This window comes from Cladosporium halotolerans, assembly GCF_011745625.1.
Source record: "Cladosporium halotolerans strain TM138-S3 chromosome Unknown Sca4, whole genome shotgun sequence".
Classification (NCBI taxonomy): domain Eukaryota; kingdom Fungi; phylum Ascomycota; class Dothideomycetes; order Cladosporiales; family Cladosporiaceae; genus Cladosporium; species Cladosporium halotolerans.
Window position 1 is genome coordinate 176855 of NW_027191455.1, and position 16785 is coordinate 193639.

Sequence of the window (16785 nt, forward strand, 5' to 3'; positions counted from 1 at the left end):
TGAAGACGGACGGGTAGGCCCTTCAGACGTCGTAAAAAAGAGCTCAGAGGACGAAGGCTTGCTCTCAGCGACCATGCGATCACCTTCATACTATAAAGGTGTCGCAGGCATTTGATCGCTGTTGGAAAGAGCAGCAGGGAGAGGCCCGCCGCCCAAGATCCCGCTTAAGGCATCCAGTTCAGGCGAGCGGACTTTGTGAAAATTTCGCCTTGCGATATCTTCTCGGTACTCAGCCTCTTCTCGATCGGCGTGATCTAGCATCTCGTCTGCATCGTCTTCGGCGTTTGTGGCTGCGGGCTCGTCGAAGGTATTTGGCTGTTCAGAGGCTTTTCGTTTCCGCGTCGACTCGCTTCCGATCCGGTCGATCAAAGGTCTTGGAACGCTGGACTCCAATAGCTCGTCATGGTCGTCGTCAGGCGACCCGTCATCCTTGCAAGACTGGGCTTTTCCGCTTGCCTCGGCCGTGGTATCAGGCACTGGAACTTGACGATCCTCATGCTCCGCAGAGGGTGCTCTCGAAGCTTTCGTAGAGGGAGCTTTGACCGGCGACGCGACTCTGCTTTGAGGGGCGGTGGGTACTTGGCTCCCAGGTGGTGATGGCTGGCTTCCGGCGGCAGCGGCAGGCGTAGCCGAAGTCTGTGCTGTGGAGCTCGCGGCAGCCGCAACTTTGTCCTTCTCCAACCTCTTGGCTTTCTTCTGCGCCTGTCTCTCCGCATTCTGCTCACGGTGCAGTCGCAGCACGTCGTCCCTGAGCTCGTCGCGCTTGGTGGAGGGACTGAAAGACTGAAACTCGGCTCTCTGGTCCAGCTTGCGACTGAGCACTTCGTTGACGAACGCTTGTGGATCCTTTGCGAACTCTTCGACGTATCCGATCAGATACAGGCCACAGTCGCAAAAGTTCGACTGTTCGGGAATGCCAACGGCTTTCATCCCTTGGATAGCATCTCGGTCCACTTCCATGCCGCGCTTGTCTTTAGCTTCAGCCAAGACGTAATCTTTCAGGAAGCCCACCTGGGGTGGGTGCCCCACACCAAAGGAATCCAGCGTGATGATGGTGGGTCTATCCAGGGGATATTTCCTAGGAGGAGGTGGTGCGCGCTTCTTCGACTTCTTGCCAGACCCTGCAGGCGGCGGAGGTGCGGACTTTTCGGTCTGTTGGGAACCTTGAGCATTGTCCGCTGCCTCACCATCCTCGTCAACAGCGGGGGTCTCGCTACCCTTGGCCTGCGCAGTTTCGCCATCGCTGAGCTGAAGGTTGCGCATTTGCTCCACATCGGGCTTGTCGGGTTTGCTGGCCTCTTGAGAATCTGGAATCTCAGGGTCCCTGATGGGGGATTGACGGGCAGAAGTCTGCTGTGACTTGGACGGTGTTGCAGCAGCATCGGAATCGCCGACGCCTAGATCGACAGGCTTGCGATCCAACTGTGGCAGATTGCATATGATAGCCACGTACCAATGCAAGTTCTCATTGATAGGCACCACGATGTAAGGGACGTTGATCAAATCCTTTTGCTTCGTCCACTTCTTGACCGCGTCGTAGTTGAAAGCTCGTCGACCGTTTTTGTTGGTCAAAGAGGTGAAGAAGTACGAGTTGAAGAAATGCACCTTGTCTTTGTGCTCGGGCGCCATGTTCTCCTCGATGCGGCGCAAGGCGTAACCGACAATGTTGTCGTTCAGAAATTCGCCTTCGTCCAGTCTCTCTAGATCCTGGAAATCGACGGTGACCCTCTTCGCTCCTGTAGGCGGATACATCACGGATTGATTCCATGGGGTCGGTTTGTGAACCTCTGTCCATCGCTCGATGGGCGGCGGCGAAGGGGATTTCACCCTCACAGGCTTCGACTGGCGAGTCGATTTGCGTGTGACCTGGGAATCTGCGAAGTACCGAGATGTCGTTGCCTGGCTTAATGCACGTTCAGGCTTGCGTTGAGTGTTTGAAAATGTCGACAGTCCATGCTCAGCTGCATTGTCAGGCTGCTCGTAGAGGATCTGCTCCTCGCTTGCCGCTCGTTCTCGCTCTGCGCGGGTAGGCATTTCTTGAACATAGCGCAAAGCGGTTTCGAGTTGATCTCTTGCCTTTGCTTTAGCCTTCAGCGAATCAGTTTTCACCTGCGTAGCCAGGTGATCGAACGTCCTCTCCATTCGCTCGTTGTCAAAATGTGCAGATTTGAGGGTGTCGTTGCATGCGCTCAGAAGCTGATTGTAGCAATCGCTCTTGCCGCGCTCATCTCGAAACAAAAGCAATATATTGCCGTTGCTTCGGTTCGTACTCGGGCCCTTGATTATGACCTTATTCGAAGAGTGGCAGTGCTGCCACATGGAGGCTTCAGAGCTGCCGAATACCATGGCTTCCATCACACCGTGGATTTTGTAAGGCTTGCTGTTAATCAGGACCTGATACTGCTTTTCGTCCTCCTCCCAAACCAGGTCAATACGTTGCTTCTCGTCGGTCCTTACTTTGGTGTCTAGGACACAGCCTCTACTGTAGATGGCTGCCAGCGATATGCGATCGTTTTCTTCCTCGCTGTCTGAAAATCTTGCCCGTCGTGCTGGAGCCGGCTCACTCTTCCTTGACGTGAACCTGGTCGGAGGCAAATTCGACGGAGATTCCTCGCGTGCCCCGCCCCGGGCGGCTTGTCTGGTCGGCGATTCTTGTTGCGCCCGAGAACCAACAGTCGTAGCTCCTCCGAGTTGGTCAGGGCTGTCATCCATGAAACTGACCGTCGAACCTCGTGATCTTCCCTGCATCCTACCCACCACAGACGGCTTGCGGGGTTGAGCCTGTGCTTGCTGTTGTGTCGTCTCGTCGTCACGGCGGAACTTGATGCGGGTGTCTCCATCTGCGCTTTGTCGTGGGGCCAACGGTCCAGGATGCTGTTGCTGGCTTTGCATTTTGGCAGTAATGAATTTTCCAGCCTGTTGTGACAGCTGCTGCTGTTTGGAGTTGGGCGTCAGTCTCTTGGACATGAGTTCGTTCATCTTCTGCAAATCGCGGGCCTCTTTCTGAGTCTTGATGTTGTCAAAGCCTTCTGTCAGATTGATGCGAGGTGGAGTTGTCTTGCGTCGGCCGGCATCGAACTCGATTGGCTTCGAGGGAAGCGAAGATTTGCTGAGATCCTCGACACTAGCGAGCTCCTGCTGACTACCAGCTATTGAGACTGAGCCAGCTTCAGGCACTGCTTGTGCCTGCGAGGATTGACTCGGCGTTCTGCGCCCGCTAGACCCTCGGCGTCTCGACTTGTGTGGACGAGGGGCTGTGTAGCTATTCACTTTGTGTGTTTCCGTTTGGGTAAACCAAGGGATTTGGCTTGATGGCTGGGATCCGACTTCGGTCACAGAATGCTGGCTGCTCTGGGAAGATTGCTGCACAGGCTTTCCATTGACCGCTTTAACCTGACCTTGAGGGATTTCGCTCTTAGATCCATCCGAAACAAGGTCCACAATCTCAGGCGCGGCCGAGGCGTGTGGGGCACGAGAAGTCTTTCTCCGTTTTGCACTACAGTTATCTTGTCTGAAAGAGTCACCGACATGCTGGTTCGAGGGGAGGCTGCGTGCCGGAGCTGATGCTTGCTTTGATCCGTACGTCTGCCGGGCAGGTTGCTTGAAAGCATTGTTGTTGGCCTTTCCTGATTGCTGGTTTCCCAAAGTATTGCTGAACTTGAATGCACCGCCCAGACGTTTTTTCGTCGCGGGCTCCTGGACTCGGTGTTGCTGGGAAACGACATCGTCTTCCTGTGCCGGATTTGTTGGCATCATGATCGGTGTGCCCTTCACGGGCTTCCCACCTCCAACCCCAGTCAACCTGTACTCGTCCTCACTAGGCCTCCGCATCTTTTTGGTTGCTCGTAAAGAATCCTCGTCTGCTCCCCTGCTTCGTTTGTTCGGCGCCGCGGGTCCACGCTCCCCCGCCGTGCCGCTCATGTCTTCACTGCGTTCCTCATGTGTTTCGTGCGCGTCGTTGTCCGCGTCCGCCGACCTTCTCAGTTGAGGAATAAACGCGGCCGCGAGTTCCAGCGGCTTTCTCCAGAACTGTTCGTGCGGCATCTGAGCGCCAGAAGAGAAGACCACGAGCCGTGAACCTCAAGGTCCGCCACGGCGAGCTCGTGGAAAGATTTCGCGCGCGCTGCTGCTCCGGATTAAGGCTGCCTTCATGGCGGGTTTCACGCCGGTCGAGACGACTTCCAGGTCCCTGCAATTCTGCGGGCGAGCCGGGAGGTGGGCGCACGGGGCGAGATTGAGGTCGGGCGCGTGCGAGGCAGGTGAATGTTGAAATCCCAAAGGCGCGTGCAGACAGCCGAAAGTGCTCACAGCTTCGCACGAGGTGCAGAGCGAAGCGAAGCGGGACCCGCGCGCTTGTGAAGGTTTACGTTTGCTGACGTCTGGATGCACGTTGTTCGGTGGGGACGTGAACGGCTACGCTAACACGGGGAATTAATGGTGGAAGCGAATTTGGGTTTCGGTGGTCAATCGTGTACTAAAACGGAGGAATGCTTTGCAGTGTTCGATCGCTCGGGCCAAAGCCTCGACGCGCTAAATGCATTTCGATTTTGCCCAAGCGCGGAGCAATGGTGTACAGACTCCCAAAAAAGTGAACGCTCATAGCCCGCCCGTTCGTCCCAAAGAACAACACCGCTTGACACGTCCCTACATAAGCGGCATTCCCAAACCTGAGCCAGTGGCTCGACCAAAATTCATACTACATAGTACACGCTACTGCACCCAGCAAGATCCCAACCATGCGAAGGGCCGGCTTTCCGATCGGATGTTTCGCGTTTTGACACCTGACAAGACTCGCCCTGCAGAACGGCAGAGTTGGAGGCACGCTATTTCTTGCTCTCCTCCTAGGGCTTGTAGCGCTTTCGCTCAGTCGGTTCCGGTGGCCAGCTGCCAGGCATGGCCCGATAGAAGCAGGGATCAGCATTCTATGCCTTTCCCTCGTCCTCGGGCTTCTCCTGCTTCTGCGCCATGGTATTTCTCCTTGACGCGCTCTGCTGGTTCTTCTCCTGGCGAGCTTGGTCAACGGCATGGCGTTGCGTGATCGAGTCGTCATGGCTCTTCCATTGTAACACGGTGTCCGCGGGCAGATCCAAGACACGCTTCAGCGTCTCGCGAATCTTAACGTTGCGGCCGCCATCGTTCTTGGTCCAGATCGAAAACACGTCCTCGCCAGAACGCACACTCACGACCGCACCGCAGACCTCCTCGCCAGCCTCCGCGAACTGATCGCCGATCAGCGCGAGCAAAAGGTTCTCCCAGTAACGGTCTGCGATACCCTTCTTCAACCGCATGATCCACTTGCCGCCACGCTTGTTCTCCTCATCCTCCCAGACCGGCCGGATGCCCTCCTTGAAAAAGTGGTAGTCGCTGACTGCGGGGAGCAAGCTAGGTCGCTTGAGGTGTTTGTATACTGTCCAGAAGTTCTGCGCGGTGGCTACCCTACACAGAGGCTTCATAGACTTTTCGTAGTCCGAGTTCTTGTTGGTGGGCGGGCGGTAGTAGACGATCCACGAGTACCTGAGAGGCCATGGCTGTGTGAGTTCTTTGTTGGGTGCTTCCTGCACAGGCGTCTGCAGGGCAGACTGCTGCTTCCGCGCAGCAGGCCTCTTGCTACTGTCTCTCTCTTCCTTGTCCGTCTCTTTCTTGTCACCACCGACTTTGCCAAAGTCGAAGGCCGTCCCGGGCGTCTTCGGTGTCTTCCCAGATGCTCCGAAAGATGCAAAGGCACCGCTCCCAAGTCCAAATGCAGAAGATCCACTCGCTGTGGGAGACGACACTGCTGAGGTTGGGATGTGGCCGATAGGATTGAAAGAACCGCCCTTGCTGTGACCGCTTGCGGTATTACCGAAGCGCTTCGTAGAGTCGGAGTTCTCTCTGCTGTTTGAAGGATCTCCTTTGTTCATAGAAAGACTGAGCTTGCTGCTGCTACAAATCGCATTTGCAATCAGTGACCGCACCATTAGATTGAATAGCCGGGGTCAAAATACTCACTTCGAGCGACGGGTCCACAGGCTAGATGGGCTGTTGTCGTCTTTCTGAGCCATTGGCCTGACTTGGCGTCGATTTATGTGTGGATTTGGTTATGCACGAGCGCAAGGTGCTAAGCGAGCGAAGAGTGTCGGCGGGAGGCGTAGAGACTTCCGATGGAGCGCTGTGGGTTCGGGATGGGTATAATCGAGAGAAGCGTAGCGACTGGTGGAATCGTAATATCGATGGCGACCGCGGTTGATTAGAGGTGGGGTGTCAAAATATGGTGAGTGGGAATGGGTTGATGATCGGTTGCGAGAGGGCGGGTATCGTGGTGGTGTGCAGCAGCCAAAGCTCGCTCGCACGACGAGAGGCGGAAGAGAGGGCAGAAGCGCGGGCCACGCGCAAACCTTGTTCTACTTCCCTCAAGTTTGCGCTTCGTCTCCTCTTCTCTTCTTCTCTTCTATACAAACCAGACCACCAACTCAAATCATCGTCCTTGCCATGCGGCTCTTTGCAGCCGACTTCAATGGCGCTGGCGACTCCGATGCGTCGGTCGAGATCGACACACCACTTTTAAAACCGTCGTCGCGAGGGTAGTCTCTTTCGGGACAGCGCCCATGATACGGTGACGACCTACTAGATGGGACAGCCATGCATATTCGCATAATATCTCGTAAACTTTTCGGTCGCTCCATGCAGGCCCACAGCGATCGTGTGGCCTCGGAAGAACCTAGGGTAAGCTTCTGTCTTGCTTATATTATCAGGGGGCGTCCTGGATTCATGATGACCTTTCGATCTGGTAAACCAACTACAAGCTCAACCGCACCAACGCTCACTCGCGTGAGCGTCTAGCAGGTCGAGCATGAGGACAAACCGGCTATGTCTGATTATTTCCAACCGCCTATTTGTACTTCCAAGTCAGCTGCTGCAAATATGTATGCTGACTTGCGAAGTATAGATCTGTCTAGGTATCCTGGTTTGTTTTTTAAACAATGTGCATCATGCGTAACACTTTGCGTGCAAGGAGGACCAATACATGCTCATGTAAGGCAGAAATCGATCGCGCCATCAGCCTTCTGGTGTCGTTCACAGCGATTATTGTACACAGATCGTCTGCCAATATCACGGTTGATATCACGTGCTCAAGGCCGCTCTTCCAGTCCAAACTCGGTACCTAAGCTGCTAAGGTCAGGTATCTGTCAAATTGGCTTCCAGACGGGAGGTGCGAGCCCCACGGCACGGCTCTTCCCTTGGTGCAGCTCTCCCCAGACTCGACCCCGCCACACGTGCTACCTCAGGTAGGGTAGATAAGCGCCGTGCTTCAGGCAAAACACGTTCAGTATTCCTCTTCTCTGTCCAGCTTTCTCCTATCTCAAATCTTCCACAATCATGACAGACGACGGTGACAAGCGGAAGTCGTCATGGTCATCTTGGTTTACACCAGGCGACGCACGACTCGCACAACGTTGCCCACAGCAGCATGCCACCGATGCTAAGCGCTCAACCCAGCCAACCGGCAACCGTGAGCAGGATAACATTGAGCAAATCGGAATAGACCAAAGGTCGCCCTTTGCTCCTTTCATCGCTTTCAAACATTTCATTGATGATCAAGTGGCGGCTGTCACTCAGTTTCCAAGCACTCTCGCAGAGTTGCGACAGCAAGGACAAGCCTCTGAAGCCGATGCTCAACAGAAATACATCGCGGCGTGGAAACGTTGGACGGGCAACGATCGATTTGAGCCTGGACACACACCCAGTGAGGCATGTGCGTATTTGGCGGAACTCAACAGGGATCTTTTAATGGAAGAGTCCGCGCGACGGAACCGGCATGTACCTATCGAAAAGCTTGTGGCATTATTCGCAGACAGCGATCCCATGACAGACCTCGTCTCCGAGCTGGGATTCTATGTCCCAAGCGACTGGCTCTCGGTCTCTTGGTTCAAGCACAACCCTTACTCGCCCATCAATTTGGAGGCCGACTCTCTCTTGGGCAAGTACGACACCAAGTGGCGACACGCTTTCGAGGACTTACTCGAGGCGTCTCTCGACAAGCCCATGACGTCTCAGGAGAAGTTTGGCCAACGTGGGTCTTTTGGTGGCGCAGAGTCGACTTGGCGTGGATCTGGTCTGAACTGGATGCTAAGCTTGCAGTGTCGCGGCATCCTCCCTCCACAGGTACCCAGCTGGTACCATCCAGGGGCAACCGAGTCAGGATTTCGTGAAGCGTTCGAAGATCTGACAATACTGGATAAGAGCTACGACACCCACGTACCTGGAACATTGCCTGAAAGGCTTGATGCCGTATCAAGGGAAATGGAATCTTTGATTTGGGAGATTGCCACGCCTGCTGGTGGAGGAGACGATCAACCGGACACCGAACTTGATGTGTATGAGCAAATTGATCAACATAAGAAAGACACAGACTACGCTTTGGCCGACTACGAGACGCAGATCTCAACTCTACACGAAACTGCGAGAAAGCGTCGAGTCTTGGATTCCGAAGTCTTGGATGCCGAAATGTCGGAAGAGTATGATGACAGTCGCGAACCCATGGAGAGGTTCGACTCAGTTGGCGATGAATTCTACCGACTCCTCCTGGGTGAAATTGCAGACAGAATCAACGGCGAAGGATCCTGGTCGGATCATCGCTTCCGAGAAGACGTCATTCGTGAGTATCTACGCTCTTTTCATGACGCATCAGACAATGTAATTCTGGGGCGTCACAGCCCAAGATGGCTTGCTCAGGAAATTGCAAAGATCAAGGAGACGGGCTCAAGGATCCCAGGAAGCCCACCAGTTATGCCTTACTTGACTCACGAACTACTCGTGACGAGGGCGCTGGATGACATGATGAGCGACAGGAGCGATGTTGGGAAATTGCGCTTGGCCAACGTTCTCGACACCTTGTACTCGGGCGCCAACTTTCGGAAGCGGTATCTTGAGGAGCTGGAGTCGCGGTTAGCCAAAGCCGTTGTCGACGTCCGCAACGCACGTCAGCTACAGTCGCCCAAAGAGACCACGTACATGGACAAAGCCGACCAGCAGCCGACGCTAGGGGACTTAGATCCACCTCAGGCCTTGTCCACTGTGACTACAACGCAGACCACCCGCCTTTCGGACGGTAGTGTTCAAACGACGATAAGCGTCAAGCGCCGCTTCGCAGACGGCCGCGAGGAGACGCAGGAGAGCACGCAGACTTCTTTCGAGGAACCTGGTGCTCACATGGGGGACTTTGAGCGGGCAACGGCAGGCAAGAAAGGCTGGTTTTGGTCTTGATTGGTTTGCTAGAGGCGTATTCAAGGAAGATGTTGCACGTGAGGGTAAGGTAACAACGTGACGATCACACGATGCGCAGAACGCAGGGCAAGGACGTTCCGGCTGTGGGGGTCTTGTGATAAGCTTTTCGGTTTGCATAGCCATCCATACACATAGCGTATGTAGGTAGCCACTCGAATGCTCCGCTCAGTAGCAAGCCTCTCGAGACGTGGAAACCGGGTTTGGCTGCCGCGATTGGCGCTGTGGGCTTGGGCGCGTGGACGGGTGTCTGACACATTGAGTAAGCCGATTGTCTCGCTTAGGCGACGGAGGCGGTCAGGCAGACGCCGAGAATAGCATGTGCCATTCGGACAATTATCCTCTCCCGGGCGTGCTTGACGCAAACAATTGTAGAAGCTGCTCGCTGCAACGACGTGGCAATAGCATGCACCGGCTGGCAGGCCCGTGAAGAGTCGCCAGCGCACAACAATGGAGCGATCGCCAGGACTACAGCGCATCGCATACAGCCATCTTCAAAACAATCAGCATCCACGCGAGGGTCCCGCGGAATGGCATGAGCGCAGTGACGCCATGCCAAGCCCGCATGCACGGCGCCCGATCGGGCAGCGGGCAAGCATCAACGACGGCGGGACAGCAGCCAGCAGCAGCGCAGCATCAAAGCAAACAGCTGCCCCTCCATCTGCCCACACGACCCTGCGCCCTGATACCGTACTGTGCCAGCGCACTCGAACCCTCCTCATACACTCCCTCTCTTCGCACCATTTTCGTTGCACCGCATCCTCGACACCGCCCGCCACCGCAATTAACACAGGGCGTACCTGCATCGTGCCTGCACAGGGATCCACCTGCTGAAGGACGCTCCACACGACTTTCACGTGCGGCATTGCTTCTCCCGAGAGCTTCACGGCAGCAACCTCCAGCACTTTCTGTGTTTGGACACGTCGGTCAATAGCCAACAAAACACCCCACCACATCACAACACTGCCGCCATGGCGCACACTGCTGCCGCCCAGACCTCGCCATCCGAGGTGCCCAAGAGGCCCAGAGGTACAATCCCTGCAACCCACCTGCTGTCCCCGGCTCCAAACAAGCAGATCACTTACCGTCTCGTCGTCCAGGCATCCTCAAGAACTCCAACTCCTTCCAGAACCAAACCTCTCCCGACGCCCGCATCTCTCCCACCAGCGAACGCCCGCCCGCCAATGCAATCAGCGACTCCCCCGGCCCCTCCGTAGCCACCGATGGCGACCGCCCGGGCCTGCCCAACCGCGGCATGTCCGAGAAAGAGATCGTCCAGCTCAACACCGAGCTCAACGCCGGCGGCGCCTCGGGCCACCGCCGCACCAGCTCCAACGCCCGCAGCAGCATGAGCCGCCGCCAATCCTCCAACTCCAACTCCCAAGAGGAGCCCAATCCCCGCCTGAAATGGGACGAGGCGAACCTGTACGTCAACGAGAGCCAGATGGGCGGCCGCATGAAGATCGACGAGCCCAAGACGCCGTTCGTCAAGAACTACGACCCGGCGGACGACGAGGCGGAGATCTCGGCGCTGAACGCCAACGAGCTCAACGTCGACGAGCTCGACATGAAGCCCAAGCCCGCCGGCGCGAAGCGCGAGAGCGACATCCCGGGCCTCGACATCGGCGAGCCGGAGATGAAGCCCGCGCCGCGCAGGGACAGCGACGGCGACCGTAAGGTGGAGCTCGTCCAGGACGCGATGGATGTCGACAGCATGCACCACGGCGAGGGCGAGGGCGACATGACCAAGGAGGAGGCCGAGAAGCACAAGCATTTCGAGGAGATGAGGAAGAAGCACTACGAGATGAAGAACATCAAGGATCTGCTTGGGTGAGTGCTGTTGAGCCGAGTTTACTATCAACAACATGTTTGCTAATCGTAACCACAGACACCCCGAAGACCTCGATGTAGAAGATGACGACGACGACAATGACAAGGAATAACCCCCTCCAGTGCGAGTGCATACTCTGTGCGACACGGAGAGGTTAACGATGCGATTTTTATTTTCTTGGGTTCATGCTGCGACTTGTTACAAGCATTTGCAGGCGCTGGTATCGGGGCGCAGGGAAGCGCTCCCGCGACAACAATGATGCATTTGGGAGCCCTCTGCCCAACTATGGTACTGCGGCGTTCTTTCCTGGCCCTGCTGGACGGTGTGGATGATGCCGGCTTTTGGGCCGGAGACGGCGCGAGTAACGCTCTGTTCACGTCTAGAATGAGACGACCAATGAAGAATGACATGAATTAAAACGAGGGCTCAACGGTGTCGACGTGTTATTGTCACAGTGACTGGTTTGTAATCATGGACGTGTTTTCTTTCAAGAGGGACTCGAGTCCGCAATGCTCGCCCTAAACATCTTATGCCTGAGAGCCTGACGTGGCAACAAGTGCTGTCTAACCATCGAGGGCAACGAAATCCGCAGAGCCTCCGCCCTGTTAAAAGTCACCCGTGCAACGCCTTTAGCCAAGAACGGCAAAAACCAGCCCGTAGAAACGTCGGCCACCAGATATCTATAACCAGACTTGAATCCCCACCAAAACGCCAAACAAAAGATCCACGCGCGCGCGTAAAAAAAGCAACACATCAAACCCACCCTCCGAAACCCAACCCCAGTGCTCTCAAATCGCCCTCAAAACATCCAGCACCCAATTCTTCCCCTCCCTGCTCTCCTTCAACCCCCACCGAAACGCCAGCGGGAACACGTGCATCTGCTTCTCCCAGTGCAGCCACTTGCCGCGGATCCCCGCCTCCTCCAGCCGCCCGCGCAGCAGCAGCCCGTCCGGCGTCAGGATGTCGAAGCCGCCCGTGACGCCGTGCAGCTGCACGCCGCGCGCCGCCAGCGCCGCCAGCACCTCGTCGCCGACCAGCAGCGGCGAGCACCGCGTGTCGTCCGCCGGCCAGTCGCCGCGCCAGACGTCCGACGTCGCTTTGATGAAGGCGTGTCGGAGGAGGGGGTCGTGCCGCTCGAGCTGGGGGATGGCGGGGTTCGAGCGGCGGAGGTCGACGGAGGGGCCGAGGACGAGGATGTGCGAGGGGAGGAGAGGGGGGTCCGGCGTCTGGGGGTCGGCGAGGGAGGCGCGGAGGAGTTCGAGGGGGAGGGCGAGGGCGAGGTTGGCGCCTGCGGAGTCGCCGGCGAGGATGGTCGTTTCGTTCGCGTCGGCGGAGGCGCGCAGGAGGGTCGGGAGGAGCTCGAGGAGCTTCGGGATGGTGTCTGGGGCGGGGTTTTTGGGCGCCAGCGGGTAGGAGATCAGCGAGAGGGTGGTATTGGGCAGGTTGGCGGAGAGGTGCGAGACGAAGGCCCAGTGGTCTGCCGACGCGGGCATGCGCCAGCCGCCGCCGGCGAAGTAGTATATGCGCTTTTGGCGCACTTTTTCCACGCCGGGTTGTTCGACGTGGACGTTCTTTTTGGTCGTGCAGTCGTAGATGTAGACGTCGTTGACTTTGCGCTCGACGACGTTGCAGCGCCGCGAGGCGGATTTGGGGATCTCCAGTTGTGGCGAGCCGGGTGGGAGTTCGCATTGGATGTTGGTGATTTTGGGGCCGAAGGGGCGTATGCAGGTGTGCAGGATGTACATCAATAGCGATCGGTCGGTGCGGTGGGTGACTTCTATGCTGCCGGGTTTGGCGGCGGCGGCGGCGGCGGAGTTTGCGCCGGCGTTGTTGTTGCTGCCATTTGTCGCTTCGCGTTCAGATAAGGACCGCGATGATTTTCGCGAAGACATGATGACATTCGACGAGCGCGTCGTAGGTGGCAAAGGTGACCAGTGTATGTTATCCTGCTGAGTTCTCCCGCCTGGTACCTGACACAAAAGCAGTTATGCGAGCAGAAACGCGAGAAAAGTCAATAGCGAGGGCAGCGAGGCCGACAGCCGGTAAAAGGGCATCCTTAGCAGATCGCACTTTGCCTTTTGCACGGCAGTCGATCGCCGCAGGCGTGGAGGACTATCCGAGCTCGCAAACCCTTGCACAGCCTGCAGGCGAGAACATTGCGCGTCCGCGGCCGGCCACGAAGGGTGCAAGCGCACGTGGGAGGTCCCTTTGCCGCCCTTGGTCAGTGGAGCGCGGAGTCCTGATCGTGTGGTGGACGGGCGCGGACGGCATCGATGACGATGGCTGGACCGCTGACCTCATGCAATCCGCGCGCACGCTAGCAAACGGCTGGTCGCTGCCGGCGTCTCTCCGAATCGAACCCCAGGGGCGGCTGGACCGGGCTTGCCATCATCGAGTGGGCCATCGATCTTTCATTTCTGCGTGCCGGCGATGGAGGTCATTTCGAGCATTGCACAGATAATGCAGCGACCATATCGCCGAGCTGGAAGGGTAAAGAACTTGATTTCCTATTGAGAAAGGGCTTGTTGGCAGCGAAGTCTCTTTTGACCAACCCGCACAGATTAAAGATCTACATGGAGATCTCCGAGTCGCATTGTGGGCATCCCCATCTTCATCCATCAACCGATAACGCACACGCGAGAGACTGCCCTGAATCATTAACGCCAACAGTCGTACTGTTTACCAAACCTGCTCCCGTCCTTCCAGCATTCTACATCTTGCTTCGCATGAAGCTGGCGTTCTTCAGGCCGGGTTCGGTTTCAGGCCGATTTGGATGCGCAGCTTCTCCCGTTTGGCTGCCTCGTTGCCGCTGCGATCCGCCTCAAGAGCGCTGAGCATGTTATCGATGTTGATGACTTCAATCAACTGTTAACAAGATCGTCTGAAGCAGGTTAAAGAGTATTGAAACGTACGGGTCAATTTGCTGAGGTCCTTGCTCGTCTCAGGGAACTTGTCCAGCGTCTTGCCGGTCTTGAGGCTCACGAGCGGGTGCAGCTTCTCTTCGCTGGAGGTCAGCTGGGAGTTTGCGACGCGAGCGACATTGTTGGCATTGACAGCTTTGGTGCGTATCTCCAACTTCTCAATCGCCTTTGCCGGGTCGTCTTTGGCGACGACAGCCGCAGACTCGGGCGCTGCCTCTTTCGCGCCAGCGGCCGACGGCGCCTTGGATCCAGGTTTGGACGCTGAGGGCATGTTGGGGTTGGCGATGTTGGGCGCTTTGCCCGTTCCCTGGACTGGAGGCATTCCAATGGTAGCAGTGTACCGTTATTTCAGCAATGTAGACGAAGGCGAGAGTAGTAGAGAGCAGTGTGGCGCGAAGCAAGAGCACTCATGAAACGATGGGAACAGAGCTGACCACCTACTCGACCGCCTTACCAGGTCCTTACATATATGCATAGCATCTCGTAGGTCTGACGCAAGCCTTCCAGGGAGCCAGCATCCAAGCATCCATGGGTCTCACGGTTCCAAGTTCGTGGCTCGCGCAGAGTTGGGTGAGGCGGGGCGTTTGCGTGTGTGGCGCGTGTCGCCGGTGAAAGCTGGGGAGAGCTGTTGAGGTCCGGCCACGGGCCAACTGATCGCATCACGTTGCCTCGCGTTGCCAGGCGCCGACGCCGTCGCCTATCTGCTTCGACCGTTCTATGCTTCATCACTTGACTCATCCCTTCCACTTCGCCTTATCGCACCGTCTCTCCCGCTCGTGAGATCACTTCATCACCTTGCGGTCTCAGCTCGCCTCCTTCCCCGTCCTGCCGCTTCCATCACCACCAGACATCTCAATCACCCTCACGATCCTCCCTCCAACCGGACGTCAACATGGTCCGCAATATGCCTTCAATGCAAAGCCTCCGGCACAACATGGAAGACATGTCTTTTGATGCTCCCCCAAAGCGCACTTTGTACCAAGAGAGCACCGAGCCGTCTCCCTCGCAAGACAGCGCAAAGATGACCCAGTTGCCGAGCCACCACAACCCCATTGTCCAGCTATGTGGTTCGGACGAATACACGAAGCAGCTTATGAACAAGGTTGCGACTGGCGTCGCCACAGAAGCCGAGCAGAGGGAGTTTGCTCAGCAGGTCCAGCGTGGTTTGCCAGGTGCGCCTCGAACTTCGCCCAGAGCTGGCCCCAATTCTCATCTCCAGGACTACCATGTGCAGCAAGAGCTTTTGCGCAGGCAAAAGCAGCGAAGAATGGATATGGCACGACAGGAGACGGAGTCAACGCGGTCATGGAGAGACGTTGCGCATCTTCGACAGGCAACCCGCGAGAACGCCGCGGAGTACACCAAGCCATTCTGTCAATTTCTGACCGACAACCCGACCGTTTTTCACTGCGTACATGCCGTGAAGAAGCAGCTTAGGGCAAACGGCTTCGAGGAGGTCAGCGAAAGAGATGCCTGGAAAATCAGCCCGGGAGGCAAGTACTTCGTGGAGCGCAACGGCTCCGCCTTGATGGCCTTCTCTGTCGGAGGAAAGTACAAACCAGGGAACGGGGCTGCCATTCTTGCCGGACACGTGGATGCCCTTACTGCCAAGCTGAAGCCCGTGTCGAAGGTCCCGAACAAAGCAGGTTACGTTCAGCTTGGTGTTGCCCCGTACGCAGGAGCGCCGAACACGACATGGTGGGATCGCGACTTGGGCATTGGCGGCCGCGTCTTGGTCAAAGAGGGTGATAAGATCGTCTCCAAGCTTGTAAAGTTGGATTGGCCTATTGCGCGCATCCCCACGCTCGCGCCGCACTTTGGCGCCGCAGCTCAGGGCCCGTTCAACCCGGAGACTCAAATGGTACCTATCATCGGTTTGGAGGATTCGGAGGAGCATGATGGAAACGCCGACCCGTTCAGCAAACCCCCTCTCGTGGGAAGCACATCTGGTCAGGCGACGACGTTCACTGCAACTCAGCCACCGCGCCTCGTTCGTGTGATTGCGAACGAGCTTGGTATCAAGGCCAGCAACTACAGTGACATTGTCAACTGGGAGCTCGAGCTTTTCGACGTTCAACCCGCGACCGTCGGCGGGATTGACAAGGAATTCATCTTCGCAGGACGCGTTGACGACAAGCTCTGCTCTTGGGCTGCGATCCAAGCATTGATCGAAGCCGATGCTACCGACAACGTCGACAGCTCCATCATTAAGGCTGTCGGCCTCTTCGACAATGAAGAGATCGGCTCTCTTCTCCGCCAGGGTGCTCGTGGAAATTTCCTGCCTTCTGTCCTTGAGCGGGCCGTGACCTCTCTGAACAACGACGTGTCCAGCACTAGCATCATGGGCCAGACTTACGCCAACTCATTCCTGGTCTCATCCGATGTCATTCACGCCGTCAACCCCAACTTCCTAAACGCTTACCTCGAGAACCACTCCCCACACCTCAACACTGGCATTGTGGTTTCTGCCGACAGCAACGGCCACATGACCACCGACTCTGTCTCAACAGCAATCCTCCAGCGATGTGCTGACAAGGTCGGTGCGAAGTTGCAGCTCTTCCAGATCAGGAACGACTCTCGCTCTGGTGGCACCGTCGGCCCGATGTTGAGCTCCGCTACGGGCATCAGAGCGATCGACTGCGGTATCCCGCAGCTCAGCATGCACTCTGTGCGTGCCACTACGGGTAGCCTGGACCCCGGCTTGGGCGTCATGGCCTTCTTGGGCTTCTTGAACGAATTCGAAAGTGTGGACAAGGAATTCAGGTAAGGTTC

The 16785-nt window shown here is 56.8% G+C and overlaps 7 protein-coding genes across 7 annotated transcripts; 3 read left to right on the forward strand and 4 right to left on the reverse strand.

Moving 5' to 3' along the window:
- Positions 1-90: 90 nt before the first annotated feature.
- Positions 91-4044, reverse strand: WHR41_01519 (uncharacterized protein; the record flags this gene model as incomplete). Its single annotated transcript, XM_069370125.1, has 1 exon — positions 91-4044. The coding sequence occupies one exon, from the start codon at positions 4042-4044 to the stop codon at positions 91-93; it is 3954 nt and encodes a 1317-aa protein (XP_069232941.1).
- A 447-nt stretch (positions 4045-4491) lies between these two features.
- Positions 4492-6300, reverse strand: WHR41_01520 (uncharacterized protein). Its single transcript, XM_069370126.1, has 2 exons — positions 5989-6300; positions 4492-5922 (listed from the first exon to the last, which is right to left on the reverse strand). Exons 1-2 carry the CDS (start codon positions 6039-6041, stop codon positions 4923-4925), a joined length of 1053 nt encoding a protein of 350 aa, XP_069232744.1. The 5' UTR covers positions 6042-6300; the 3' UTR covers positions 4492-4922.
- Positions 6301-7356: 1056 nt separating this feature from the next.
- Positions 7357-9243, forward strand: WHR41_01521 (uncharacterized protein; the record flags this gene model as incomplete). The annotated part of the gene is made up of 1 exon (XM_069370127.1): positions 7357-9243. The coding sequence occupies one exon, from the start codon at positions 7357-7359 to the stop codon at positions 9241-9243; it is 1887 nt and encodes a 628-aa protein (XP_069232745.1).
- Positions 9244-9873: 630 nt separating this feature from the next.
- Positions 9874-11515, forward strand: WHR41_01522 (uncharacterized protein). The gene is made up of 3 exons (XM_069370128.1): positions 9874-10290; positions 10362-11091; positions 11150-11515. Exons 1-3 carry the CDS (start codon positions 10233-10235, stop codon positions 11202-11204), a joined length of 843 nt encoding a protein of 280 aa, XP_069232742.1. The 5' UTR covers positions 9874-10232; the 3' UTR covers positions 11205-11515.
- Positions 11516-11880: 365 nt separating this feature from the next.
- Positions 11881-12984, reverse strand: WHR41_01523 (uncharacterized protein; the record flags this gene model as incomplete). Its single annotated transcript, XM_069370129.1, has 1 exon — positions 11881-12984. One exon carries the CDS (start codon positions 12982-12984, stop codon positions 11881-11883), a length of 1104 nt encoding a protein of 367 aa, XP_069232743.1.
- Positions 12985-13575: 591 nt separating this feature from the next.
- WHR41_01524 (uncharacterized protein) lies at positions 13576-14538 on the reverse strand. Its single transcript, XM_069370130.1, has 2 exons — positions 14005-14538; positions 13576-13947 (listed from the first exon to the last, which is right to left on the reverse strand). Exons 1-2 carry the CDS (start codon positions 14333-14335, stop codon positions 13835-13837), a joined length of 444 nt encoding a protein of 147 aa, XP_069232740.1. The 5' UTR covers positions 14336-14538; the 3' UTR covers positions 13576-13834.
- A 367-nt stretch (positions 14539-14905) lies between these two features.
- WHR41_01525 (uncharacterized protein) lies at positions 14906-16780 on the forward strand (the record flags this gene model as incomplete). The annotated part of the gene is made up of 1 exon (XM_069370131.1): positions 14906-16780. One exon carries the CDS (start codon positions 14906-14908, stop codon positions 16778-16780), a length of 1875 nt encoding a protein of 624 aa, XP_069232741.1.
- Between the last annotated feature and the right edge of the window lie 5 nt (positions 16781-16785).